Below are 27,221 nucleotides of genomic sequence, written 5' to 3'. Positions count from 1 at the left end.
TACAAAAATCATTAATTACAAAGTACATGTATGGGTCAGAAAAGGCAAATCAAGAAACTGGGGACAGGAAAATCAGACAAAAATGTCAGAATGTAACCATGATTATTTTAAAATCATTTGTTGCTTTTCTGCTAAAATGGTTCTTAACATTTTCCAATGTGAAAACATCTTGAGCCAAATTCAACATTGAAATCAATGGCGTTACAACCACATATGAACATGGTCCTGTGTGTCTGAAATTGGGTATGTTTTTACAGGATAAGATTACTTGGGTAACTGAAATGTTAGTAAAGATTTTGTACTTTTCATTCCAACTTAAAGTTATTCTTCTTGAACATACTAAACATTTTTTTCTACACAGTTAAGACCATTTTGATGTGCTTACTTGGTAAAATAACTCCTGTTCAAAAAGCACTGAAGAAAATATACACCATCACACTAGGAAAATAACAACATCTTCATCCAACTACAGAATAGACAGAGGAACTTTTTGGTCAGAAAAACTTGACTAACTAGAGGCCAAAGGGGGTGTATCCTCCCCAATATTTATGACACTAACCTTTAGTCTACAAAAGACCTCTTTCATCCTCTCCAGCTTCTCTGACATCCATAATATCCTTCAAGCCCATAAAAAAAATATAGTAGTGAGATCCTCATCTTTGCCCCATCTAAGTCATCCCCTGTCCTTGAATCCCTCAACTTCAAAGATTCGTAGATTCTAAGGCCAGACAGGACCACTGTGTTTGTCTAGTCTTGATCTCTTGTATATCACAGGCCACATAACTTCCCCAAAATAATTCCTAAAGCATATCTTTGCCTTCCTAAAGCACTGGTTTGTCCTTCCCCATCACATCAAATTCAAACTTCCAGTCCAGGGGTAGGCAACCTATGGCACGTGTGCCGATTTTCAGTGGCACTCACACTGCCTGGGTCTTGGTCACCAGTCTGGGAGGCTCTGCATTTTAATTTAATTTTAAATAAAGCTTCTTAAACATTTTAAAAATCTTATTTACTTTACATACAACAATAGTTTAGCTATCGAAAGAGACCTTCTAAAAACATTAAAATATATTACTGGCAAGCAAAACCTTAAATTAGAGTGAATAAATGAAGACTCGGCACACCACTTCTGAACGGTTGCTGACCCCTGTTCTAGTCCTTACCTGTAAGACCCTGCTCAACTCTTCTCCTGGGATCCACTCTTCATCTGGAATTCAGCCCTCTCAAACTCCCACCTTTAGTCTGGGTTTTGGGGCTTTTTTTTTTTTTTATGTTAGACTGCAAATCTCTAGGGAAGAAACCATGATATCCTCCTACACAGTACGTAGCCTAAGTGGCACAATCATAATAATAGCATAACCCAGGTTATGCTTCTTAATCTCACAAGCTTAATTTTTGCAAGAATGTTCACAATTTAACATGCTGAGGCTTTCTTGAAAAGTTCTTGATATAAAAGAAGATTGGGATAAAAATTAGAAAGAAATAGTATAGCTGTACCTAGTTTCATTCGCTAAAGCACAAGAAATGAGATATATATGGTAATAAGAAACAGTACACCGCTCCGATTTTGTTCAGCATATTTTAAAAGATAACACACAAAAGCCAAACTGTTCAGAGAGAATATTTAAAAGATTTCTTTAGTAGAATTACTAGCAGGAAGGCCTGTGTGAGGGAACCAAGTCAGAACTCTAACTCTCAAAAGATATATAAAAAAGTATTTTGAGACAATTATATTCCATTCCTGAGAATGAGGAGGACTTCATATTGCATCCCTTCCCAGAAAAGTATCAAAAAGGTAACCTGACTATATAAGAGTGAGTATATATAAGGGAAATGAGCACTTTAAAAACAAAAAAACACTTACAGATTTTATTTCTTGGTGCTCAACTGTAAATGAAAATGTAGCAGAAGCTTTCCCAGAAGTTGAAATTAGTGGTTTGTCAAAATGATAACCATAGGCAACTACTGCATCTAAGGTCCACAAAGACTATACATGAGTATAATGTGTACAGTATATAGCCAACACAGGGTAAGCTACATAATAACCAAAATTACCTGTGTATTTCTGGAGGAAGATATTTAAGCTTGTTGTTGTTCAGATTGAGAAATATCAATTTTTCTAATCCATCTGTAAGAAATACATTCTTATCCAAATGAATATAAAATGTACATTTTTTATTCACCTTTACACTCACTCTCTCTTGGTCTTCTCCTTAGACACACACATAATAACCCCCATCTTGCAGGTTATCAATCTACTCTCTTTACTTTCCCCACTGTGCCTTGCAGAGTGCTTAAAAGGCAGGCATTTACAACAGGTGAATATCCTGTCAAATTACTAGATCAGCTGATGGGTAAAGTTTAACTTCCCTAAATCAACCTACAGATGCTGCAGACTTTAAGAATGCACAACTTATACTGAAGTCAATAGGAGCTTTGCATGTGGAAGGAATGTAAAATTATTAGGATTTTGTTAAGGTGAGGTAATATCTTTTACTGGACCAACTTTCATTGGTGAGAGAGACAAGCTTTCAAGCTACACAGAGCTCTTCTTCAGGTCTGCCTGGGAAAGCTATGCACAGCGTCACAGCTAAATATAAGATCCTTTGAGCATATTCTGTGATAACTGAGTGCCTGGCTGTAAATAATAGTTTTCTTGGTGTGTCCCACAGACCAGGACACATCAACTCAAAGCGGCATCAGACCCTGCCAGAACAACAAATGCAAAACCTGCTAACATATCTCAGCTGCTATAATGATCAACACCCCCCACAATACGCCTATCAAGATCCCTGTGTCCTATACATACCTATCACAACATGTGGTGTACCTTGTCCAGCGCATAAAATGCTCCAATAGCAAGTATGTGGGCGAAACCGGACAGTCACTATGCTCTCAAATGAACTCGTGGCAGAAAATGATTAAAGGAAAAAACAACATATAACCTCAGTGTGAACACTTTTCACAAAGCGATAACTTTCTCTGACCTATCAGTCCTCATCCTCAAGAGAAACTTGTACAACACTTCCAAAAAATAAGCCTGGGAGCTTAAATTCATAACTTTGCTAGACACTAAAAACCACGATCTTAATAAAGACACTGGATTTATGGCTTATTACAACAATTTGTAACTGAGCAATCCCCTTTTTATGACTACAGAACTGTTAATGGGCCACTTCACCCTAAATGGTCCCTTAGAATATGTACTAACTACTTATACTATTTGTTCCATCTTGTAGTTAGCTGTGATACTCTGCATACTTTTCCCAGACCTGAAAAAGAACTCTGTGTAGCACGAACACTCATTTATTTCACCAACAGAAACTGGTCCAATAAAAGATACTACCTTGCCTCCCTTGTCTCTCTCATATCCTGGGACAAACATGGCTACAACAACACTGGATACAAAAAAAAAATTGACACTTTTATATATATTCTTTCAGAAGAAAGACACTGTAAGGATAATGAATCATTGCTCTTTCATAACTTATGCTGGTAATGATGTAGTATACTGACTTTGGGGTGCAATTATCCATCACAGAAAGATAGCATAGTTATGGCATGGACCCCTTTTTATGATTTACCATAGTTACTTTCTTGCTTTTTTTGCAAATAGTTGTTAATAATAGCTGTCATTCATTCTTTCATTCAGCTATAAAGTAGACCTGTATGAAAACTTTGGCTTTGCACAGATGTTTTAGAACATTTTCATTACTTTTGAGCTGTGAGGTTATTTAAACTTGCCATGATGATAGGTGGTTTCATTTGGACTTCTTGTACAGCTCTGCCTTCATAGGTTATAAGCCAAGAAAGGACCACTGTGATCATCTACTCTAACCTCCTGCATAAAAGACAAGGAAATTTTTGCTTCCTTGTGAAATATCTAACACAGGTAACTACTGAAGGCATAACATCATTAGTTCTATCTGAGATGGCAAAGCTTAGGTGTGTAGGTATTTCGGAGAATGTTGTTATGGAGAATTTAGTCAGATTGTTGCTAATGCTTACTGTTACTACTTCAGTGGCACCGGAATGGGGGGCCCAGAGGGCCATGGCCCTCCCACTCAACAGGGCAAACCTCACCCCCTTTCCCTCTTCTTCCTCCCAAGGCCCCATGCCCCCAGCCAGGCCAGCAGCCATGGAGCCCAGCCAAGTTATGGGAGCCGTGCAGACTCTTCACCTGCTCTCGGTGCAGGGGGGCTGAAAGCAGCTCCCAGACCATGTCCCCACTCACCAGGCTCCCTGCCTGGCCCACGGCAGATGAAGGTGGAGGGTCCACAACTCTGCACCGGCTCCCCACAGCTGCTTGCATGGCTCTCCCCAATCCAGCTCCAGCCCAGGGCAGGGAGTGCTTCAGAGTCGTAGCCCAGCTGTGGTAAGGCAGGTGTGGGGATCCGCGGCATGGATTCTCCACCTGCGCTCCTCAGGCCCCCTGCACCGCGGGTAGGTGGAGGGTTGTCGTGGCTCCCCATAGCTTCCCGCACGGCTCTTACCATGGCCAGGCTGCAGCTCCAAGGCACTCCCCGGCCAGAGTTGGGTCAGGGAGAGCCGTATGGGCAGCTGTGGGGAGTCTTGGGCGCTCCACCTGCCCTGGGCATGGGGCCTGAGACACAGGCAGGGGGTTGCTTTTGGCCCAGCCCCACCCCCACTGCAGCCGGGGGAGGGGAAGCTTCCTAGCCCCCCTCTGACTTCCAGCTTGGCATGGGGCAGAGCCTGGAGGGTGGGGACCCTGCTGTCCTTCCCCCCACACACACACTTTTGGGAAGGCTCCAACACCCTTGCCACTCGTCACATAACTAATTTAACCAGGCATATAAAGAAAACTGACAACTGCATTAACAAGTAACTTTTTCTTCCAAACATTACAATTTTCCATACAGAGTAATAAGTTTATAAAACAGGTATGAAAAAAACCACACACTTTACCAAACAATCCTGTTCACTCTGAATATATGATATAGATAATGTATTATTATAGTTTAGGTCTAAAAACACTCTAATTACTTAATTGTCTGTTTTGATTTGACATTGACTTACCAAATATTGTGGGTGATATTGTAGTAATTTTATTTCCAAACAAGTGAAGTTTTTGCAGTGAACTGAGATATTTAAGCTGTTCTGGAACTTCCTCAAAGATATTGTTTCCCAAATTTAGTTCCGTCAACTATAAAGAGATATTTATAAATGTTCTTACATACTGTATCCTCCTTAGCAAAAAAAGACTGAAAAATACAAGCTGATCATATTTAAACACAAGTCCCCAGGAAATTAAGACCTTTATTAAATATCCCTTCTATTCTCCCTATATTACAGAAAATCAATGCATATATTCCAAGTACATATAATAAAACAATTTCATATAGCATAAGATTATTTTTAGGAAAATCCCATTTTACTCTTCTAATAAGTTAACATAAAACAACTAATTAAGCTGCCAGCAAAATATATAACAAACCAATAATACTAAGAAAAGCAGCTGGATTCTGTTCTCATTTACGCAAATGTAAATGCAGAATAACTCTCTTGAAATCAATAGTTACTGGTGTAACTAACAGTTTTACCTTGGAATTTCAATAATTTCTGAAGGGATGAAGGTGAAGGAATGCTCAATCACATCTAGGAATTAGCATAGTTTATTTAGTACATATACATATTTGCACACTCAAAGCTAATCTTCACACCCCAGAAAAACTCTCATACCTTTCAGAGATTACGAAAATAAATTAGGGCTGTCAAGCAATTAAAAAAATTAATCACGATTAATCGCACTGTTAATAACAGAATACCATTTATTTAAATATTTTGGATGTTTTCTACCTTTTCAAATATATTGATTTTAATTAGAACAAAGAATACAAAGTGTACAGTGCTCATTTTATATTTACTTTTTTATTACAACCTAATACAGTAACTCCTCACTTAATGCTGTTATTATGTTCCTGAAAAATGCAACTTTAAGCAAAATGATGTTAAGCGAATCCAATTTCCCCATAAGAATTAATGTAAATGAGGGGGTTAGGTTCCAGGGAATTTTTTTTCACCAGACAAAAGACGCACACACACACATACACTCAGTATAAGTTTTATACAAACAATTTAATACTGCTACACAGTGATGATGATTGTGAAGCCTGGTTGAGGTGGAGTCAGAGGGTGGAATATTTCCCTTACTGCTAAATGATGACCTAGCAATTGGCTGAGCCCTCAAGGGTTAACTCTCTCACTCTATAAGGCAGCAGGAATGGAGGGAGTATGTGTTAGAGAGCAATATGTCCATTTCCCCTTTAAGTACACTGCCTTGTTAATTACATCAGCTTGTTGAGACCGCCCTCTGTCCTGAACCCCGATGTGCCCCCCCCCGCTCTATGGAAGATGGGGTAAGCTGGGTGCAGGAGCAGGGGGGAGGGGGCCACCCTGACATTAGCCCCCCTTTTCCTTCCCTCCCCTCCTCCTTCCACCGGCCCCTCCCCCGCCCCCCTGCCCACAGCAAGCAGGAGTAGGGGAGCAGCTCCAAGGCAGAGGGCAGGAGCAACACATGGCAGTGGGGGGAAAGACAGCTGAACTACAGGCAGCTGCTGCACAGGAAACTTAGGGGAGTGGGGAGCTGATGGGGGAGCTGTCGATCTACCCTCGTTTCAAGCCCCCACCAGTTAGCTCCACCGAGCAAGCAGCAAAGCAGGCAGCTGCCAAATGATGTTAGAAGGGAGCATTGCACAACTTTAAACAAGTATGTTCCCTAATTGATCAGCAACGTAACAACGAAACAACATTAACCAGGACAACTTTAAGTGAGGAGTTACTGTACAAGTACTGTAGTGCAATCTCTTTATAATGAAAGTTGAACTTACAAATATAGAATTATGTACAAAAAATAACTGCATTCAAAAATAAAACAATGTAAAACTTTAGAACCTACAAGTCCACTCGGTCCTACTTCAGCCAATCACTCAAACAAGTTTGGTTACAATTTGCAGGAGATAATACTGCCCCACAGCTTGTTTACAAAGTCACCTGAAAGTGAGCATGACACTGTTGTAGCCGGCATCACAAGATATTTACATTCCAGATGCGCGAAAGATTCATATGTCCCTTCATGCTTCAACCACCATTCCAGAAGACATGCGTCCATGTTGATGACAGGTTCTGCTCGATAATGATCCAAAGCAGAGTGGACCGATGCATGTTCATTTTCATCATCTGAGTCAGATGCCACCATCAGAAGGCTAATTTTCTTTTTTGGTGGTTTGGGTTCTGTTCTTTCTACACTGGAGTGTTGCTCTTTTAAGACTTCTGAATGCTCCACACCTAGATCCTCTCAGATTTTGGAAGGCACTTCAGACTCTTAAACCTTGGGTTGAGTGCCGTAGATATCTTTAGAAATCTCACACTGGGAACTTGCTTGCATTTTGTGAAACCTGCAGTGAAAGTGTTCTTAAAATGAACAACATGTGTCATCATCCAAGACTGCTATAACATGAAATATATGGCAGAATGCAGGTAAAACAGAGTAGGGGACATACAATTCTTCCCCAAGGAGTGTCAGAAATTTAATTAACACATTTTTTTTTAAACAAGCATCAGCAGCACAGAAGCATGTCCTCTGGAATGGTCGCCAAAGCATGAAGGGGTATATGAATGTTTAGCGTATCTAGCACATAAATACCTTGCAACGCTGGCTACGAAAGTGCCATGCAAACGCCTGTTCTCACTTTCAAGTGACATTGTAAATAAGAAACAGTCAGCAGTATCTCCCGTAAATCTAAACAAACTTGTTTGTCTTAGCAATTGGCTGAAAAAGAAGTAGGACTGAGTGGACTTGTAGGCTCTAAAGTTTTACGTTGTTTTGTTTTTGAGTGCCGTTATGTAGCAAAATAGTGTACATTTGTAAATTACACTTTCAGGATAAAGAGATTGCACTACAGTACTTGTATGAGGTGAATTTAAAAATATTTCTTTTATTTTTACAAGTACAAATATTTGTAATAAAAATAATATAAAATGAGCAATGTACACTTTGTATTTTGTATCCACATTTGAAAATGTAGAAAAACATCCAAAAATATTTAATAAATTTCAGTTGGTATTCTATTAACAGTGCAGTTAATCATGATTAATTTTTAATCCGTTAATTTTGAGTTAATCACTTGAGTTAACTGTGATTAATCGACAGCCCTAAAATAATCTAAAATCCAGAGGCTGATACAGATAAACCCTAGGATGCAACAATGAAGAGATTTTTCCAGAATCACACACATTGAATAGCAAAGGCTCTGCCTCAGGACATCTCCAGATTACATTGTGGGATGATCGGCACTTCCCTATGTCCCCTCAACATAGAGTAAAAATCCTTTTTAAAATAATGGAAAATATATGCATTTGTTTTCTCACCACAGTTACAGATTTTGAGCATTTTTAAAGTAAAGCAGTTTGAATTTTACCAGAATATTTAAAAAAAATGGTTTAAAGAAATGTGTATATTAAACCCCCGCTGAACTATGATAAAGCCAAATTTAAGCCTGTAGTCAAACTTCCACTATCAAGTTTCTGATCCATTAAAAATAGAAATAAATACAAATACAATAAAAAACTGCCACACCCTAGCTACATATATGGTAATAAACAGTATGAAACTATTCCCCACCATACATACATAGTGCTCAGCACATTCCATGTGATCCAATAGCTGGTTAATTTAATCCTTATTTAATCTGATCAAACCTCAAGAACCAAATAATTTGTATTACAAATACAGCTTCCACTTGTCATCTCAATTAATTCTGGATAGATTAGATAGGTATTACTGGGCAATTCAGTCACTAAACATAGATATTTGCCATTAACCAGGGTGTTCAAAAATCTGAATGACACTAAGGAGGACCTACAATAAAAGATGACCAACTAAAAACTAGGGTTTTGAGACAATGTGTTTTTCTAACTTGTCATAAACAGATAGTAGAAGTTAATAGAACAGAAGTACTTTATATCTCTTTTGACTGTAAGGGGTTAACAAGTTCAGTAAGCCTGGCTGTCACCTGACCAAACGACCAATCAGGGGACAGGATACTTTCAAATCTTGAGGGAGGGAAGTTTCTGTGTGTGCTGTTAGAATTTGGTTGTTGTTCTCTCTGGGTTCTGAGAGTGACCAGACTTGCAACCAGGTTTCTCTCCAATCTCTCCGATACAGGCTCTTATAAATTCAAAATAGTAAGTACTAGGTAGATAAGGCGAGTTAGGCTTATGTTTGTTTTCTTTATTTGCAAATGTGCATTTGGCTGGATGAAGTTTAATTGTGTATTTGGCTGGAAGGACATATCTTGTAGGGGAATAAAAACAAAAAACATTTTCTTTTACATGAACTCCCCATACTCCAAATGGGAAGAAAAGTTGCATAGCTTCCTAGAGCAGGTAGCTAAAAATATTAAGGTCTTCTCCCAAAAAGTAGGAAATGTGTATATATATATATATTTGGCACAGTTCACAACACTCAGTTGTATACAGGATCATTTTACATCAGGGGCCAAGAACCAGATATTCCCGTGGTAGGAAAGGGTGAAGAGAGAGATCATACAGTGGGAGATTGCTGAGAATTAATACAAATAATGAGGAGATTGAAAGGATTTTAATTTGTTACTTGTTGTATACTTCGGGTGGGAGGGTTTCCCAGTGTCTATAGCTGAAAAACCCAGTACCTAATCCATCTTAAAGTACAAAGATAATTTTACTGTTTTTCTCTTTAATCAAAAGCTTTCTTGGTTAAGAACCTGATTTGCTTTTTATTTTGGTGAGACCCCAGGAACTGGATCTGGATTCACCAGGGAATGGTTGGAGAAAGGAGGGAAGGTGGAGAGAAAAGCTAATTTCTCTCTGTGTAGGTTATTTCTCTCTCAGGAAGAGTCTGGGAGAGGAAAGAGAGGAGGGAAGAAGGTAATTGTCCTCTCTGTTTGTGATTCAAAAAGTTTGAATCACAGTAATCTTCCAGGGTAACCCAGGGAGAGGAAGCCTGGAGAGGCAACGATGGGGGAAAGGTTTACTATCCTTGTGTTAAGATCCAGAGGATCTGGGTTTGGGGTCCCGCGGCAAGGTTTGGGGGACCAGGAGTGTACCAGGCACTGGAATTCCTGGTTGGTGGCAGCGCTACAGGTTCTAAGCTGGTAATTAGCTTAGAGGAATTCACGGTGGTACCCCATCTTTTGGATGCTAAGGTTCAGAATGGGGAATTATACCATAACATAACTGTATGCACCTTACTGTAATGTTATATTGTCACAACTGCCCACTTATTTCACCTAGAGTTAGGAAAAAAGTTTATTAAAACATGATGCAAATGGAAGTAAGACTGACCCCAGACTCCTGCACTTTCTAGAAGTTTCATAGGGAGGAGGCTTGATGTCAGCTAGCAGCTACGGTCAAACGAGTTCTGCACCATCTGAGGTCTGACATAAACTCTTCTTTCCACATCCAGAGTTGCCACAACTCCCATCCCAGCTTTTGACATTTTTAGTTCTTATCGGGAAAAGGGGCCTGGATTATAAAACGGGACGCGGCCCCGCAGCCTCAACTAGCATGACTGGCAAACTAAGCTTTCTATGAGCACGGACTCAAACCCAGGTCTCCCACATGGCAAAAATTCTACCAGTGAGCGACCCACGCCGCGAGCAGGAAAAGGACCGCAGCGCTGGGGTCACAGGGCAGCGGCTCGGGCACGGAGGGGCAGGCCAGTAGCGATGGGAAATGCTCGGAGGCCGTGCCCGGGGCGGGTGGGTCCGCGGCTGCAGCCCACGCGAATCACAGCGGGCAGGCTCTATGCGGGCGAGCGAGCTCTCCGCCGCCTTCGTAGCTAAGACACTGGGCTCCTGGGGCCGCATCCGCCCGGCTACACGCTGCGGCCAGGGCGGTGGCAGCCGCCTGCGGGGCCTCACCCGGCTCAGGCCGCCCAGCTCGACGGGCAGACAGCGCAGCTCGTTGTCGCGCAGGCTCAGAACCCGCAGCCCCGGGAGGCTCGCCAGGCCCCGCGGTACGCGCTGCAGCCGCATCCCGCGGAGCGACACCGAGCGGGTCCCGCGCCCGCCCCGCCGCGCCCGCAGCAGTAGCCGCTCTGCCATGGCCCTAACGCTTGACCGTTACTTAGCGCGCTGCCGCGCATGCTCCGGGACAGCGAGCCGCTCCCCTCAGGGCTGAAAGCACAGGGACGCGCAGGGCCCAAACTCCGCGTGCGCGGTGCAAGCAAGAGCAGGAGGCAGCGGAGGGAGAGGGGCGAAGTCACTGCCGGGAGTGGGAGCCGGGGCTAGGAACAGGGTTGAGACACAGCCTGGCAGTGGCAGAGGGGGTCAGTGAACCCCAATGGCGTAAGTCCGAGGCTGCGGTGGTTACACAAATTGAATGCAGGGGGCAGAGTCATGCCCCCGCCCCCCGGCAGGGCAGCAGCTCTCAGCACTCCCTTCCCAGCCCCTGTATTCCTAGGGGCAGCGTGCACGACCCTTCCCGCATCCCCAGTGCAAGGCAGCTCTCCCCTGGCTGATAAGATATACTGAGTGAGCTGCCACAGGAGGCTTGATTCCCTGAACTATTTGAACCACCCTCCCCCTCCAAAAATTATAATTCTCAGACACGTTTTTAGTGTAAACCAAATTTCATGCCTTTAAATTATTTGCTTTTTAAAATGTTATTTTACTAGTCTTAGCACAACTTTATTAACCTTGATTACCAGGATGCAGATGGCTGTCATTATGCTATTTATATTTTAATAACAATCATTGCAAATAATAGTTGCTAGTAGCTTGTAGCTTCAGCAATCACACCTGTTTCTAGCATAACACTTCCTATTTGTAATATTAGTTTGTAATTCTAAATTTTTGTTCCTTTCTCTTGTGTATAAATTTATTCTTCAGAATTACCTGACTTCAAGACTAATTGATTTCCTGGACTGGTCAAAACTTGTTGTTTCCTTTGATATACCAAGGGGGATTGCCTTTGTCAACAGTTATTTTGCCTCTCTATCCAAGACCTTAGTGTTTTTTCACATCACCACATGTGGGTAGTTGATATTTGGGAACCAAATGGTAAAGGCCAGATTTTTAAAGGTTGAAAGCATCTAGATGCTTTTGAAAATCCCACTAGTAACCTAAAATGTAAGGTGATCTTGCTCTCTCGCTGGCTCACTCTGCCCTGCACTACTCAGGACCTATTTCATGATCAGGAGAATGAAGACCTGTCATGGTAGATGCTGCTATGCACATAGAGGATAGTGGCCTAGCTGTACAGCCATCCTCTTGATAAGCAATGTATATAAAATGGTAGCACTCTTCTTCCATTATAATTAACCCACTGATGCACATTTTTGGTTCTTTAACTGTAAAGATCCCTCTTTGAACACAGCCTCTACCTGCTCACTAACCACATGTGATATAAACCTTGTATTTTACTAACTGCTCCAGGAAGATTTAACTTACAAACACAGCATTGTCTCTTACATCTTTCTTGTATTATCACTAAGTCCATGACTCTGACATCCACAAAGCTGCAAGGACACAGTCTGATAAGCTGCAACACAAATATTTTCAGTTTACTTAGAACATTGTAATGTTGTGTCTCAGCACACATGCAAAATGCAAGGTTGTTCACCTAGCCCCAAAACATCCAGGAATAGGATGTGACATTTACTAGATATGCTATGTATTTGTTTCTGAAGCTGTACAGGATGTTTTCATTATAAGCAAGTGACCTGGCAGGTCGCTCCCTATTTCACCACAGTGGTAGCTAAACCAATCAGAGCTCAAGGGGAAAAAATTTATCTGCTTAAGACAGCCATATTACATCAGTAGCTGATCAATGCAAGAACATGGCCTGTCTCTCCTGTGAGGGCTGGTTTTACTGACAACACACAGAAGTGTTTTGAAAAGGAGAACACTGACATTCTTATAAAGATCTAACAAAGCCAGGCACATAAACTATATTATGGACACGTTACAGAGACTCAGGGCTAAATTCACAAAGGTACTTAGCCAACTAAATCTGGGTTTAACTGCCCAAGTCCCTGATTTAGTCTCCACGGTGATTTCCAAATCTCCCACCAAACACTTTAGACACCTAAACTCAGCACCTATGCTTTCAGGCATCTTAAGTTTCTGCCTCTGAGCATGTGCACTTCTGACTTACTTTAACCATCTGAATGCCTGTTTCCCACCTAAGCCCCAGAGTGATTCACAAACCAGCGAAAATATGAAGGCAAATACCTGTCTTGAAAGTGGGGCCTGATCTGGTAGGCATACTCAGAGGCCACCCACTGGATTGGGTTCCATTCATAATCTGTCCAGAGGAGGATACAGTGTTACCATCCATCTTATAAATACCACTTTACAACCCAGTATTAGAGCAGATGCCTAGTATGTGGGAGACCCACACTCAATTCTCCCCTCAAGCAGAGGGAAAGAAGGGATTTGAACAGGGGTCTCCCACATCCCAGGTGAATGTTTCAATACTGAGCTAAAAGTTGTAAAGTGGGCATCTCATCCAGCTGTTTTGTTTGAGCTGTTTTGTTTGTTGGAGCCTGACTCCATTCTCCCAAGAAACAGCTTACATACCTATGCCACTTGATTCCAGGAGGGGTTCCCATTCACGGATCACTAGGCAGAGCTAGGCACTTACCTGCAGTGAGTATTTAGGCACTGAACTCCGAGAAGGGACATGACTTAGAAGACACCACTCTAGTTAGCATCTCCCATTGATTAGTTGAGGCAATTCCCATATGAGCACACAGGCTTTTGTGGATCAGATTCTAAATTACTTTTCTCTATATATATTCATTGTACAGGGAGCCCCAGGCACCTAATCCAGGCTTTGTGGATCACAGTGATGTTCCTATGACTTTCTAGGCAGCTAAAAGGCATTGTGATGCTCAGTATTACAGTGTCCAAGTCCCTTTATGAACCTATCCTTTAGGGCTTTTCCTCGCAGCTTAGAAAAGTGATTTTTTTTTTTTTAAACCACGGGGTAACTAAGGTGCAAGAGCTATTCTGAGGTAAAAAATAGAGAGGTTAAACTCTTTCATTTCAGCACTTAGGAAATGATCTGAGACAATGTTTCTGAAATAAAATCAGAGGACAATGAGCGTGTGTGTGCACACGCCAAAGTACAGATTTTGTGTTGAAAATAGGGCTGTCAATTAATCGCAGTTAACTCACTTGATTAACACAAAAAAAGGAATCGCAATTAACCACAGTTTTAATTGCACTGTTAAACAATAGAATACCAATTGAAATGTATTAAATATTTGGGATGTTTTTCTACATTTTCAAATATTTGATTTCAATTTACAACACAGAATACAATGTGTATAGTGGCCACTTTATATTATTTCTTATTACAAATATTTGCACTGTAAAAATAGTATTTTTCAATTCACCTCATACAAGTACTGGAGTGCAATCTCTATCGTGAAAGTGCAATTTATAAATGTAGATTTTTTGTTACATAACTGCGCCCAAAAAAACAAAACAATGTAAAACTTTAGACCCAACAAATCCACTCAGTCCTACTTCGTGTTCAGACAATCCCTAAAACAAGTTTGTTTACATTTACCAGAAATAATACTGACTGCTTATTTAATGTCACCTGAAAACAACAGGTGTTCCCATGGCACTGTTGTAGCCAGTGTTGCAAGGTATTTATGTGCTATGTCTGCTAAACATCCGTATGCCCCCTCATGCTTTGGCCACCATTACCACAGGACATGCTTCCATGCCGATGACATTCATTAAAAAATGCATTAATTAAATTTGTGACTGAACTCCTTGGGGAAGAATTGTATGTCTCCTGCTCTGTTTTCAGTGCATTCTGCCACATACTTTGTGTTATGGCAGTTTTGGATGACGACCGAGCACATGTTGTTCGATTCAAGAACACTTTCACTACAGACTGGACAAAATGCAAAGAAGGTACCAATGTGATATTTCTAAAAATAGCTATGGCACTCGACCCAAGATTTAAGATTCTTAAGTGCCTTCCAAAATCTGAGAAAGACAAGGTGTGGAGTCTGTTTTCAGAAGTCTTAGAAGAGCACCAGTCCGATGTGAAAACTACAGAACCTGAACCACCAAAAAAGAAAATCAACCTTCTGTTGGTGTCATGACTCAGATGATGAAAATGAACATGTGTCAGTCCGCACTGCTTTGGATGGTTATCGAACATAACCCATCACCTGCATAGAAACGTGTCCTCTAGAATGGTGGGCGAAGCATGAAGGGATATAAGAATCTTTACCACATCTGGCACGTAAATATCTTGTAACACCAACTACAACAGTGCCATGTGAATGCCTGTTCTCACTTTCAGGGGACAGTGTAAAGAAGAAGCAGGCAGCGTTATCTCCTGAAAAGGTAATCAAACTTGATTGTCTGAGCGACTGACCGAACAAGAAGCAGGACTGAGTGGACTTTTAGGGTGTAAAGTTTTATATTATTTTCACTTGTGTGAATTAAATGTTTATTATAGAAACTGTATGGCCTAATATACAATGGAAAGAGACTAAAAGAAATAACACTTTCATTCAGGGCTTTACATACAATAGGCCTAAGGTTTAACTCTGTAGAAAGTTTTTCCAAATTACAAAAATACAGTTATGTGTGTCTAAATTTGAGAGATATTTCACAACAGCAGCAAATCGTGGTGAGATGGTTCCCCATCTGTCACAATTTGTTACCCCTGGACTATAGGATTGGGAAAAATGAGAGAGAGTAAATTGTCACCGATAAATCCCCATCTATCCCCACTTACCATCCTTGGCCCAGGAGATGGGGAAAGGTGAGAGGTACCATATTGTAAGGTGAAAACCCCAATCACCACAACTTGCTATCCCTGGACTAGAGAAAGTTGTGACAGGCCAACAAAAGAGAATACCTAGGTGTCAGTAATTGCTACCACTAGCAAATTGTGCCAACAGTGGTTTGTAACTATGCTGGGGAGGGACCCCTCACCATGCAGACGGTGACAGGACCCAGCCCCATCCCAGACCTTGAAGACCCCTCACATGGCCATGGAAACAGCCACAGTGCAATGCTATGGCATGTGGCTGGGGGGCTTGGGAGAAACCCCCACCTCCCAAAGGAAAAGAGTGCATCTGGGAGAGCAGCAGAGCCTGGTAGTCAGTGTCCTTTACCACACCTACGCACACCAAACACTGGAACTGTATATCAGCATGCAGTAGTAGCCACACTGGCTGCTACTGAAGACAGTGTGAGGAGTTGTGGTGTTAAGGGGAAGGTGAGGGATATGCGGCTGTGACAGGGTGGTCTGGTGCTGTATGGAGTTACCTTAAAGACAAGTTAAGCAGAAGAGACGCTGAGACAGTAAGTGAAATTCACGTGCCACCCTGGACATTTAAAGCCACGTAACAGTAATTTGAAAACATTGGTTAATTTTCCCCAATATTCCCAAATCCAAGCCTCACCCCCTCCAGTCCCATGACATCCCCACTGCCCTCCAATACCTCTACTGCCATCCACAGTTGTCAACTTTCACGTAGTAAATAAGCACCCCGACTTTCACAATAAGTCAAAAAATCAAACTAATCCCAATTCAAAACAAGGTCAAAACAAGCCAATCCCTAAGAACCCAGCACTCTATGTGACTAGATCCCCCCAACGTGCAGTCTGGGACCGTGGTAGGCCCACTGTGCACCCCTGACCCTCTCTCCTCTCCCTTGCCCCTGCTTTCCACTGCCCCACACCTTGCCCCTGCTTGCCGCAAGCCGATCAAAAAAAGAAGCAACAAGCTACAAGCCAGAAACTAGCCAACAAGCAACTCACAAGTCACTTAAGCCAAAACCAAGGCCAATTTCTGCAATTTTTTTTTTTTTTTGCAGGTTTAGCATGTCTTCTGCCATCTCTTCCCCTCACTAATACCTAATTCAGTCTCCCTGCTCCCCTCCCCTGACCATTCCTCCATGCCTTGTACTTCACAGAACACTTAGCAAGGAGAGCAGAGGTGAGGTCCCACCCAGCGGGAGCGGCTCCAAGCATCGGGGCAGCAAGCGCGTGCCTGGGACAGCAAGCCGCGGGGGTTGGCGTGCTGGTCGCTGTGAGGGGGGCAGGCAGGCGGCTTTCGGCGGCACGCCTGTGGGAGGTCCATCGGTCCCACAGCAATTCGGCAGCAGGGATGCTGATGGCGCGGCACCGGCAGACCTCCTGCAGGCGTCCCGCTGAATCCGCGTGACCAGCGGACCTCCCGCAGGCGTGCTGCCGAAAGCTGCTTGCCTGCCATGCTTGGGGTGGCAAAGAACAGAGCCACCCCTGATAAGCTTGCATTTGTGGAAGCAGGGTTGCAACACCACCTGGGGAAGCAGAGACAAGATGTTTGCTTTCAGCAGGTGGTTTGTAGAACAAAACCATGCAGGCCCACCATCTCCCTTCTGCACTGAGTCCCAGGAGAGGAGCAGGCACATTACCCCCTCTGCAATACTCTTCCACTGCACCCATGGTTTGGGGGAGAATGGGGCATGAACTCACTGCCTGGTCCCCAAACCCTCGCTGCTGCAGAGTCCTGGGGTGAAAGGGGCTGTTACTTGCTCCCTGCTGCAGCCACAGCCTGTGGAAAATGGGGCATGACCTTGACATACCAACTACCACCCACCCACACCCCCTGCCTCCACCTCATGCTAGCAAGACTCTATACCATCTCAGCTCTGCACTTCAAATCTACCCCCATCCTGCCATTACCTGCTGAGCCTTTGGCCAACCCCGCCTCTCCCACACTCCCACTGGCAGAAGCAAAGCAGAGGGCAACTACATCAGCTAAAATCTTGGGCATCAACAATCACACATGTGCATGTCTGTCTGTCTCAGGGTATGTCTACAATGAGGGGGAAAAAAAACAACAACACAGCAGCAAATTTAAGAGTCCAGGTAAACTGAATCAGGCTCATGCTACAAGGCAAAAATTATAGCACAGATATTCCCCCACTCAGACCCACGTTTCCCCTCACATCCATTGTGACTGTTATACAGACTACAAACTTTTCAAGCAGATCCTGGTTGCGCAGTGTCTAAGATGGTGGCTCTCAAACTTTTTTTACCAGTGACTCCTTTCACACTGCAAGCCTCTGAGTGCGACCCTCCTTATAAATTAAAAACTTTTAATATATTTAACCCATTATAAATGTTGAGGGCAAAGCGGGGCCTGGGGTGGAGGCTGACAGCTCGTGACCCCCAATGTAATAACCTCACAACTCCCTGTAGGGTTCCGACCCCCTGATCTAGAACAATTGGGCCCTAATCTCAGCAGAATGCTCTCAAACATAACGCAAGGCCTATACCCCGGTTAAGAACTTTACAAACCTAAAGTTCATATTTGATCTGCCCTCTTAAGGAAAAGATGTAAAGAGAGAATATGGCTGTAATGACCAGAGCATTTTGCATACAGTAGTCAACTCACTCTATTTGCATCAAGTAACAAAGATGAACACCAATAGGAAACACAGGTCATTGGTAACATGCCAACAATGTAGCAAAAGGAGGTTTGGAGCCAGATAGCATTGAAATGCTTTGTTTGATGAGCTGACTGTGAATTTCATTAAAGTTCTGTTCACTCTGTTTTTCAGTGATAATACCTGTAATAAAGAGATTAATGTTTAGTATCCCACTGACCATCTCTCCCCACTGCAGTTTTATAAGCCTGTAGCCAGTTTTCAACACATGTGAATGTTCTTACTCAAGTCAGCCTGAACTAATTCTGGAAAAGTCTGATAGGATGTTTCTCATTGAAATGCTTCACTAAAGTTCACGTGTATGGCAACTCCTTTAGCCACCAATTTTGTAACTTTATCAAAAGCAAAAAAGTGTTTGCCTGGAAAAAAACAGGAATAATCTAAAAGCACCAATTTATGCGAAAAACAGCTAAATGTTTACAGCTTGGCTAAACATGCCAAAAAGAGGTATCTGCAGATCATTTTGGGGAATCATGGATCGGATGCGGACGTAAATTGCATACCCACGCAGGGTTCTAGACATAACAACTTTCTAGAGTATTTGAAGGGTGAGACACCAGTCAGAAAGTGGAGGAATATTTTGTGGCACAAGGGACATAACTATAATAATGGATAAAATTGAGAAATTAAAAATGTGAATTAAATAGCAAGAAAGACTTCAAAGCAGATCTATAATTTTAGAAGTGTCAATGGAAATCATGTAAGCTATGTTTCAATATGCAGCAAAAAGTTAAAATGCAAAGTGAAACAGGGAGCTCTTGTAATATCTAGCTGGCCACATTTCACTTAAGATGGGAAAATTCTATAATACGGCGGAGTGGATGCTACCAAAAAAAAGCCATGGCAAGTACAACTGGTGACACTAAGAGATAATTTAAAAACAGGAGAAAATGAGCTTTTGGATCTCTATTTCTTTAATAGAGAGTTGTCTTCTTGAATGGAGCTTGTGGTCGATTAATACATGATGCCGTTGTAGGATCATGACAAAGTGAAAATCATTAAGTTCACTAGTTTCAGAGGGAACAGGAAGTACTGCAGAGAAATTCTGCAACAGATAATCTATTTCAGGACAAACTGATAAGTGGAAATCTTATCCAATTTAATAAATACAAATCAGTTTCTAACTTCTTAATTAAAAGAGATTAAAAGCAATGGAAGTTTCCATACTTTTTTAAGGGGACGGAGGGAGGGCAAGGAGAGGGAAGCAAGGCCCATACAGCATGAGCAAAGGTCCTTTGCTCACTATAATTAAATATTCTTTTGCTTTGTACAAGTTGAAAACATCTTAAATTGGACAAATTGTTGGATACAGACATATTCCAGAATTCCAATATCATCTTTTCCCCCTTTCAGTTAGTGACCCAGGAATAAATTCTGATCAAACCTCAATTAACTGACAATTATTCACCATTCAGCTACATAAATCAACATGTACACTGCCTAATACATCAATTTTAGGTAACACTAAAAACAATATATTATTGTATTACGGTGAAAATCTTTATGGCATTAAAGAAGATTTCTATATTAATTCTCTCTCACTAGTGAATCCATTTCTGGTAACAGGCATTGAAAAAAAAAAAGTCTGACTCCTGCAATCAAGACATCAGTTGGGTTCATCCAGTTGTTACAATAAATACCAAATGAATAAAGATTGCCAAACAATGTTATATTTGGTTAATATGTGTTTTGCCTGGCAAGCTCCACACTGTGAAATTCATAATCAAACATTCTTTATGTGGTAAGACTACCTATAAAACAAGTAAATTTGTAAAGTCCTCATTTGCATCTCTTTCAGCAAGACCACAAAGTGCTTTCATTAAATGACCTACAGAAGAAAAATAGTTGGTTTTCCGTCTTCTTTATATATCATAAAAAAGTAAGGCATGAAGTAGTATCAGGAATGTCAATTTCTTTTCTGGTTTTACTGTACAACTCATATGTTTCGGATGTGGACTATAAACTCTTTCAGCCCTCAGCTGAGGGGCAGCACTGTTGCTTCTTTAACAACTGCTTTTCTCTCAAATTGTTTATTCAGGCAGTTAAAAAAAACAGTGTAAAAAAGTTTTAAACAGTCTATATAAAAAAATAATTTCCTGGTGGTATTGGCAGGCTTTCCTTATATGTTTCAAGCCTTCTCTGTATGTCAAAGAAGCAAAGCAGACAACACAAATCCAAATTTCTTTGCAGGTCATCTTTAAAGTTACCTACAAGAAATAAGCGATGACAATTTTTATAACTGTCTGCAACTGGCTGTATAAGGCAGTGTCTACACTACAGGGACTATATTGGCGTAACTACAGTGCTGAAGTTTTGTCGGTATAACCCCATAACATAGACATAACCTACAATGACAGGGTTTTTTCCATTGCTGTAGGAAAAAACATCTGCCCGAACGATAGTAAGTAGGTTGATGGAAGCATTCTTCCAGCGATTCAGCTACATGTACACCAGGGATTGCGTCAGGAAGACTATGGTGCTCAGGAGTGTGGATTTCTCACACTGCTGAGCACCGTAGGTATATTGACCTAAATTTTAAGTACAGACCACACCTGAGTATTGTAAATTGCATTCCAAACTGCAGATCTGATGGAATGGCAGCACTATAAACAGTATGTTTGGACTAGTTCACTAAGTCTTCATCTGAAATGCCAACTATTGTAAAGAAAAATAAATTTCAAAAGAACAAAAAGTTGAATGTCCCCTGTTCTACAGGTGGGACAATGTGGATCAGCAATGCTGTTATCAGTTCTCACCCATGTTCTGTCATTTATGGCCATAAGCAGAAATGCCAGCAGCAGAAGACAAGAAAGTTTTCAAAACCTGATTAAAAAATTAAGAAGAGAATCCATAAAAGCAGAAGTTAGGTTTGCAACCTTTTGAGTCAGATAAGGGTATATTCAGCATCACTGGCTTTGCCTCTGGCTCTTATGTAACTAAAGTATTAGGAGGGTCCTTACTATTGTTTACATATGTTTTAGCTATGACCTGTTGGGACTATTAAAGCAGTATCTTGATGGTCACTCCAATCCAGAATATTATTCAACAGTCATTTAAATGCCTTAATAAAATCTCCATGATCACCATATAATCTACTTGAAAAGGCCTAATAAGAGCCTGCAAGTCACATCAACTCTTCAGTAGAAATGCACAGAATATGGGAAAAAAAAAACAAAAACACACAGGCTACCTGAAACATGTACTATTGATCTTTTCACTGTCAGAGTATGTTACGTAAACCAAAATACTCAAACTATGCAAGTTACAATGGCTTACACAGCCAGCATTTTAGAGAATATTTTCTAAAACATGATCTAAATCAGCAGCCTAGGGACTGTTTTAAACTGCTACTTCTGATACGTAGCCAAATCTTTTGTCTTTCTTAAAAGTTCCTTCCCGTTACTTTTGTTTTCCAGTTTTCTTGGGAACCATCCACAGATGAACAGCCCAAAGTGTCAAGCGGCACCCATTATCCCTGTGGACTTATGACTTGTATACTAGCTACCATTTTCTGTAGCAGTGTCTGTTAGCAGTTTTACGGAATTATAATGCTCTCCTAATCCATATGCGTGTCTCATATACCTAAAAATAAAACAAAAAAAGCCATTTAAAAGATTTATATTTAACTAAAATTAAAACACATACACATACACACACACACATTTTATATATATATATATATATATATATATATATATACACACACACACACACACACATACATACACACACACACACATACCTACTTTCTACTCTCAGATAGTTTAAAGACATTCAATTAAAGTTCAAGACAGCATGAAAAATGTATTATCCTGGAAACCATAGAAGTTTGATTGCATGTTTTCATGAGAAAGGAGTGTTTCTTTAGTTTTGCTAATAATGATAAAACCTACACATCATTAATGGAGCTTTTATATAAAATAATACATTAAATCCATATATAATTGTGAATAAAATAGCTTTTGTGAATAACTGAAGGCTGCTAACGAATCAGTCAACTGACAGAAAAGTAACGGATGTCTAAGTTCCCTCTAAGCTACGCAGCCGCCTATTAAGCCCTGCACAGGGGCTCAGGGCTGCAGCGGGGAGAGGAGCCAAGCCCCTCCCCATCAACCCCAGCATGGACCTGCCACGGCTGGCGGAGAGGCACCCCTCTCCGCCAGCCCTGGCATGGACCTGCCACGGACTTGCTGCAGCTAGGGGAGAGGAGCCCCTTCCATGGCTCAGCCCAGCCCAGCCACAGCCAGGGAAAGGCAGCTCTCTCCTGGCCCCAAGCTGCTGCAGCGAGAGAGGACTGGGGGGTGGGGGAGATGCGGAGATCTCTCTCCCCCCACTGCATCCCCGGGGCACCCTGCACCCCAATCGGTCATCCTCAGCCCCACCTCAGAGCCTGCACCTCCCACACCCCAAACCTCTGCCCCAGCCCTGAGCCCCCTCCCACACTCCAAACCCCTCATCCCCAGCCCGACCCCAGAGCCCTCAACCACCCCGCACACCAACCCTTTGCCCCAGCCCTGAGCACCCTCCCACACTCCAAACCCTTTGGCCCCACCCCCACCACATGAATTTTGTTATGCACACCAATATGAAGGTCACGTGTCACACATTACTTCCATATTGGTACACATAAAATTCATTTTGCACATGGATGTAAAAAATTAGAGCGAACACTAAGAATGAGCTTCTTTTGTTTCCTAACCTGATTTATTGATGGCTATTTTGCATTTTCAAGCCAATTTGTTCTGTAACATTCTCTAGTCACACAAGCTAGATAAAATATTGCAATCACTTACTATCAGTCCTTAAATACTCTCCTGTGGGAAAAAACATGATTAAAAAATAGGAATAAAAATATCTACTTACACTAGTATTAATGGTTTGCTTGAATATTCTTCACCAACAATAATGGAAGGAGAATCCATTTGCACTACTTCAATTGGTTTTTGCAAAATGTGTGACAGAGCCCTTAGCTTTAAGACAGGAAAACAATATGCTGAGAAGCATAATTAAATACTATGAAAAATACTTAGTTCTAACACAGATACCAGTAAGTCAGTTTAGGCCTGAAATTTAGGGGTTTTTTAGAAGTGAGATTTTACAAAATCTTCCTGAGGTTAGTTTTTAAAATTCCTATGACGAGTTTCTATGAACCATCTCTTGCTTTGTTGATAAAAAGCCATGCAGCATGGTGCTAGTTCAAAAGAACTCGAAAGAGCAACTAGTCTATTTTCAATGCTGAAACGGAATGAAATGCAAAAACAGAGTTTAAGTGCTAAAAAAAGTTTTTTATTTCAGTTTTAATTATAAATCTCACTCTCTAATTACACTTTGCTGTACAATAGCTTGCTGTGCTGCAAAGTATGTTGACTCTGTTTAAACAAAGAAAATAAAACCAACTTTCTGTCTCTATTTTTTATTCTTTCCCTTCATGTTGTCAACCATCACATTAGAAAAACACCTGTTCTACAAGTTTTAAAGACTTAAGCTGCTGTAAGGAATACAGACACAGACAAAACTGGTAACATTCTGAGAAAATATTTGTCCACAATGTAAAGTTTGTCAAGAGGTTAAAAATGGGAATAATGATACCTACTTACTTTCTTCGTAAAGTGCCTTGAGATATACTGATGAAACACGCTATACAAGAGTAGGTATTGTTGTTATATTTCTTTACAATCATGCTTGATTAGGCCTCCAGAAATTTTTCTATTACAGAAAAGCCCCTTCTTTGAAGTGGAGAAGGGGCATTTCTAAGAATCTGTATCTAAAAATCCATTAATTTTCGATCACTTCAGAGTTCCATCAACAAAAATAAACAGTACCATACTTACTTCCAGCTGACCACCCCAGGCAGCTGTGTTGACTATATCATCACAGTACTTTTCAAACTCCCCTGCAGGAAGAAAAAAAAAAAAAAAGAGTAAACCTCTCAGTAAATCTCTTTCCTGGATGTGGGTCGGAAAGATATTGATGAGATAAATTAAAAATAAATGTTGGCTTCTAAAAGTAGAAAATAATGTAGGAGAATAAAAATATTTAAGTGCAGGGAAAGAGAAAACAAATAGGAAACAAACTTCTACAACAAAGCAAGAAGTATAGTATGTTGTCTTGTTGAAAAGAACAGGAAAAAGGAGAGCAAAGATACGGTAGTAAAAACATAGTAAACAGCAAGTTATATTTTAAGCATTTCCTGAATAAGTGTTATGGACAATATAATCTTATTATATACCGTACCCAATAAGTGGTACACAATAGCTTTAAACTGCAGGAGTCATAGCTTTGGGAGACAGCATGCAGTGGAAGTATCTTTCTATCTAATTACTAGGCTTGGCTCTTGTGCAAGATAGATGTTAGATAAACTTTCAGGTCCTGTAACTAGCTGCAGTTCTACTATGTTTTTCTCCAAACTGACTGCGTTGTTTATTTCTCACTAAACTAAAATATTTAGAATCCAGAGAACATTCTCTTCTATGCATGTCTCCAGAAGACAGTTTTAAGGCAAGTAAGATTGGGGGTTGCAAGTAAGATCTGTGCTCTTATAAATAAAAGGAATTAAACGAATAAAATTAGCCGACCTCTTCATAAAAAACACTATTAAACATGTTCTGGGTGAAGAATAAACTGAACAAAATTATACACTGCAAGACAAAAAGCATTTTCTTGGAGAAACCACCCTTCTCAACAATTAAAGAAAATCAGTTTGGATCTCAAAAAGGCTATCATGGTTAAAAATTTATGAGGCAAACTGCAGGTTTATCTATTTTGATACACACAAAATAAACCTACCAATAAAATAGAAAGGTAATTTAAATTTAAGAAAGGAAGTTTAGCCTAAGACAAGAGAGAGCCGGCCAGAAGTGCTACCGTGCTGCTAATAACACTGCACCGGTACCTATAACATTGTCTCTCTCAGGGAGCTAATATGAAGAGGCTAGCATCCTCATATTCCCTGCATCACAAGAGGCAAACAAGCAGACTAACTAACTTTCACAATACTATACTAATACTCAGCTCTACAGCATGTGGTAACTATGTTAGCTGCCATGTTAACAGGAACAGCAAAACATACCACACTTTTCTATATCATGGTTCCATGGAAGTTTAAGCTTTTATTGAAAATTCTTTTGAAGAATGATTTTTTAGGCTATTGAAATATGCTTAAAGGCTCCCTTCTGCTAAATGTCTATTCTAGATACAGGATATCAACAGTACCACTGAGTATCTTTGAAGAGAGAGCTATTTTACTACTGAGGCATAGATGACTTGAAAGCCATTCTCCAACTAAATTTTCCATTATTCCATGCCAAAGTCTCAGTGGTTTGAGCACTGGCCTGCTAAACCCAGGGTTGTGAGTTCAATCCTTGAGGGGGGCATTTAGAGATCTGAGGGAAAGGGAAAAAACACCACCTGTCAGGGACAGTACTTGGTCCTGCTAGTGAAGGCAGGGGACTGGACTCAATGACCTTTCAAGGTCCCTTCCAGAATTTTAGGGGGAGGGATAGCTCAGTGGTTTGAGAATTGGCCTGCTAAACGTAAGGTTGCAAGTTCAATCCTTAAAGGGGCCATTTGGGGATTTAGTTGGGGATTGGTCCTGCTTTGGGCAGGGGGACAGACTAGATGACCTCCTGAGGTCCCTTCCGATTCTGTGATAGGACAGCTTAATCAAAGGCATATTTTTTTCTACAACAAGATTCAGCAAAGATTACAGTAACATTGATCCCTGCAGAATTTCAACTATAAACAAGACTATCCTTATGTTAGGAGGTCCTATCTACATTACAATTTCAGCTCACTCATGGAACATGATTACCACACCATTGTTACCTGGTCAAGATGTAACACGGTTCCATTTTGTATCAAAGATGAGATTAACTGTGTTACATAACCAGGCTGAAGTTGTTTGTCTACATGCAGGAAAAGTATCTTCAAGACATTTGCTCAATTACAGAGGAGATTATGATTCCGTCTACACTGCATGACATCCAGTGTCATGGGGGGACAACCATGCTGTAGCTGACTTGTGACCAGTTACAACTGTAATACTGATAAGCTCCAGAACTACTGGTAACATTTGTAAAAAGACACTTTTTAAGAATCATTTATTAAACTATAAAATTCTCACCTCGGCTATACATGTCTCCTGTGTTGGGATTTGTTAGAAACGGCAGGAAATCATCAACATGACTTTGCATATACTCTGCAGTTTGACTTCTCAGGGTTGCAACAGTCCAGGAGTTTTGCTGATTCTTGAGCTGGTCTTCAATAGCTCTGTACATGCAGTGGCCATCTGATGGAATCTGTTTAATCTCCAACTGCCTTGCTGCCAATATCTGAGCAAGCTTTTGACTTTCAAGATGTCTGGCTCCTGTTAAATTTTCTATCTCAGCTTCAGCTATCCTTTCTTCTCTTTCCTTCTCCAATGCAGCTTTCTTCTCCTTGGATGGAAAGCACAATAAAGAATGCTACATGAGGATGTCGAATTCATATGAAAGTTACTGGAAAAACAAAGTTCAATCTTACAAGAGGTCCCACGTGTCTGTACAATTCTTGGTTTGCTGCTCAGATCTACGAAATTCAGAATTTTGTTGCTCAGATTTAGGTCTGTGCACTACCATTGTGCCACCAAAGGATGGTCGGTATCTTTCCAGCTAATAAATATACTGAAATTCACCCTTTAAGAAAGAATAACCTTTGTATAGTAGAATTAGCAAGTTAGACTAACATTTTCCAAGTTAGTGCCTAA

General features: G+C 41.0%; 2 protein-coding genes across 9 annotated transcripts in view; both read right to left on the bottom strand.

Moving 5' to 3' along the window:
• Positions 1 to 11,115, bottom strand: part of LRRC69 (leucine rich repeat containing 69) — a 55,652-nt gene extending 44,537 nt beyond the window's left edge. The window contains exons 1-3 of one of the 3 annotated variants that reach the window (XM_032805268.2): positions 10,920 to 11,115; positions 5,038 to 5,164; positions 2,056 to 2,128 (exon numbers count right to left, since the gene is read on the bottom strand). In XM_032805268.2, the coding sequence (XP_032661159.1) occupies positions 2,056 to 2,128; positions 5,038 to 5,164; positions 10,920 to 11,102 (383 nt within the window). In that variant the 5' untranslated portion in view covers positions 11,103 to 11,115. The remainder of the gene's footprint in view (positions 1 to 2,055; positions 2,129 to 5,037; positions 5,165 to 10,919) is intronic. The other 2 variants (XM_032805266.2, XM_032805267.2) reach the window with 2 other exon arrangements.
• Positions 11,116 to 18,411: 7,296 nt separating this feature from the next.
• Positions 18,412 to 27,221, bottom strand: part of OTUD6B (OTU deubiquitinase 6B) — a 29,141-nt gene continuing 20,331 nt past the window's right edge. Inside the window, exons 4-8 of one of the 6 annotated variants that reach the window (XM_032805263.2) lie at positions 26,601 to 26,913; positions 24,310 to 24,371; positions 23,342 to 23,448; positions 21,984 to 22,060; positions 18,412 to 20,306 (exon numbers count right to left, since the gene is read on the bottom strand). In XM_032805263.2, the coding sequence (XP_032661154.1) occupies positions 20,230 to 20,306; positions 21,984 to 22,060; positions 23,342 to 23,448; positions 24,310 to 24,371; positions 26,601 to 26,913 (636 nt within the window). In that variant the 3' untranslated portion in view covers positions 18,412 to 20,229. Of the gene's footprint in view, positions 22,061 to 23,341; positions 23,449 to 23,773; positions 23,848 to 24,309; positions 24,372 to 26,600; positions 26,914 to 27,221 lie in introns of those variants that run through there. The other 5 variants (XM_032805260.2, XR_012655372.1, XR_012655371.1 and 2 more) reach the window with 5 other exon arrangements.

Source organism: Chelonoidis abingdonii, chromosome 2 (genome assembly GCF_003597395.2).
Source record: "Chelonoidis abingdonii isolate Lonesome George chromosome 2, CheloAbing_2.0, whole genome shotgun sequence".
Lineage (NCBI taxonomy): Eukaryota > Metazoa > Chordata > Testudines > Testudinidae > Chelonoidis > Chelonoidis abingdonii.
The sequence above is the reverse complement of the archived record's forward strand: the minus strand, read 5'-3'. Positions and strand labels throughout refer to the sequence as shown.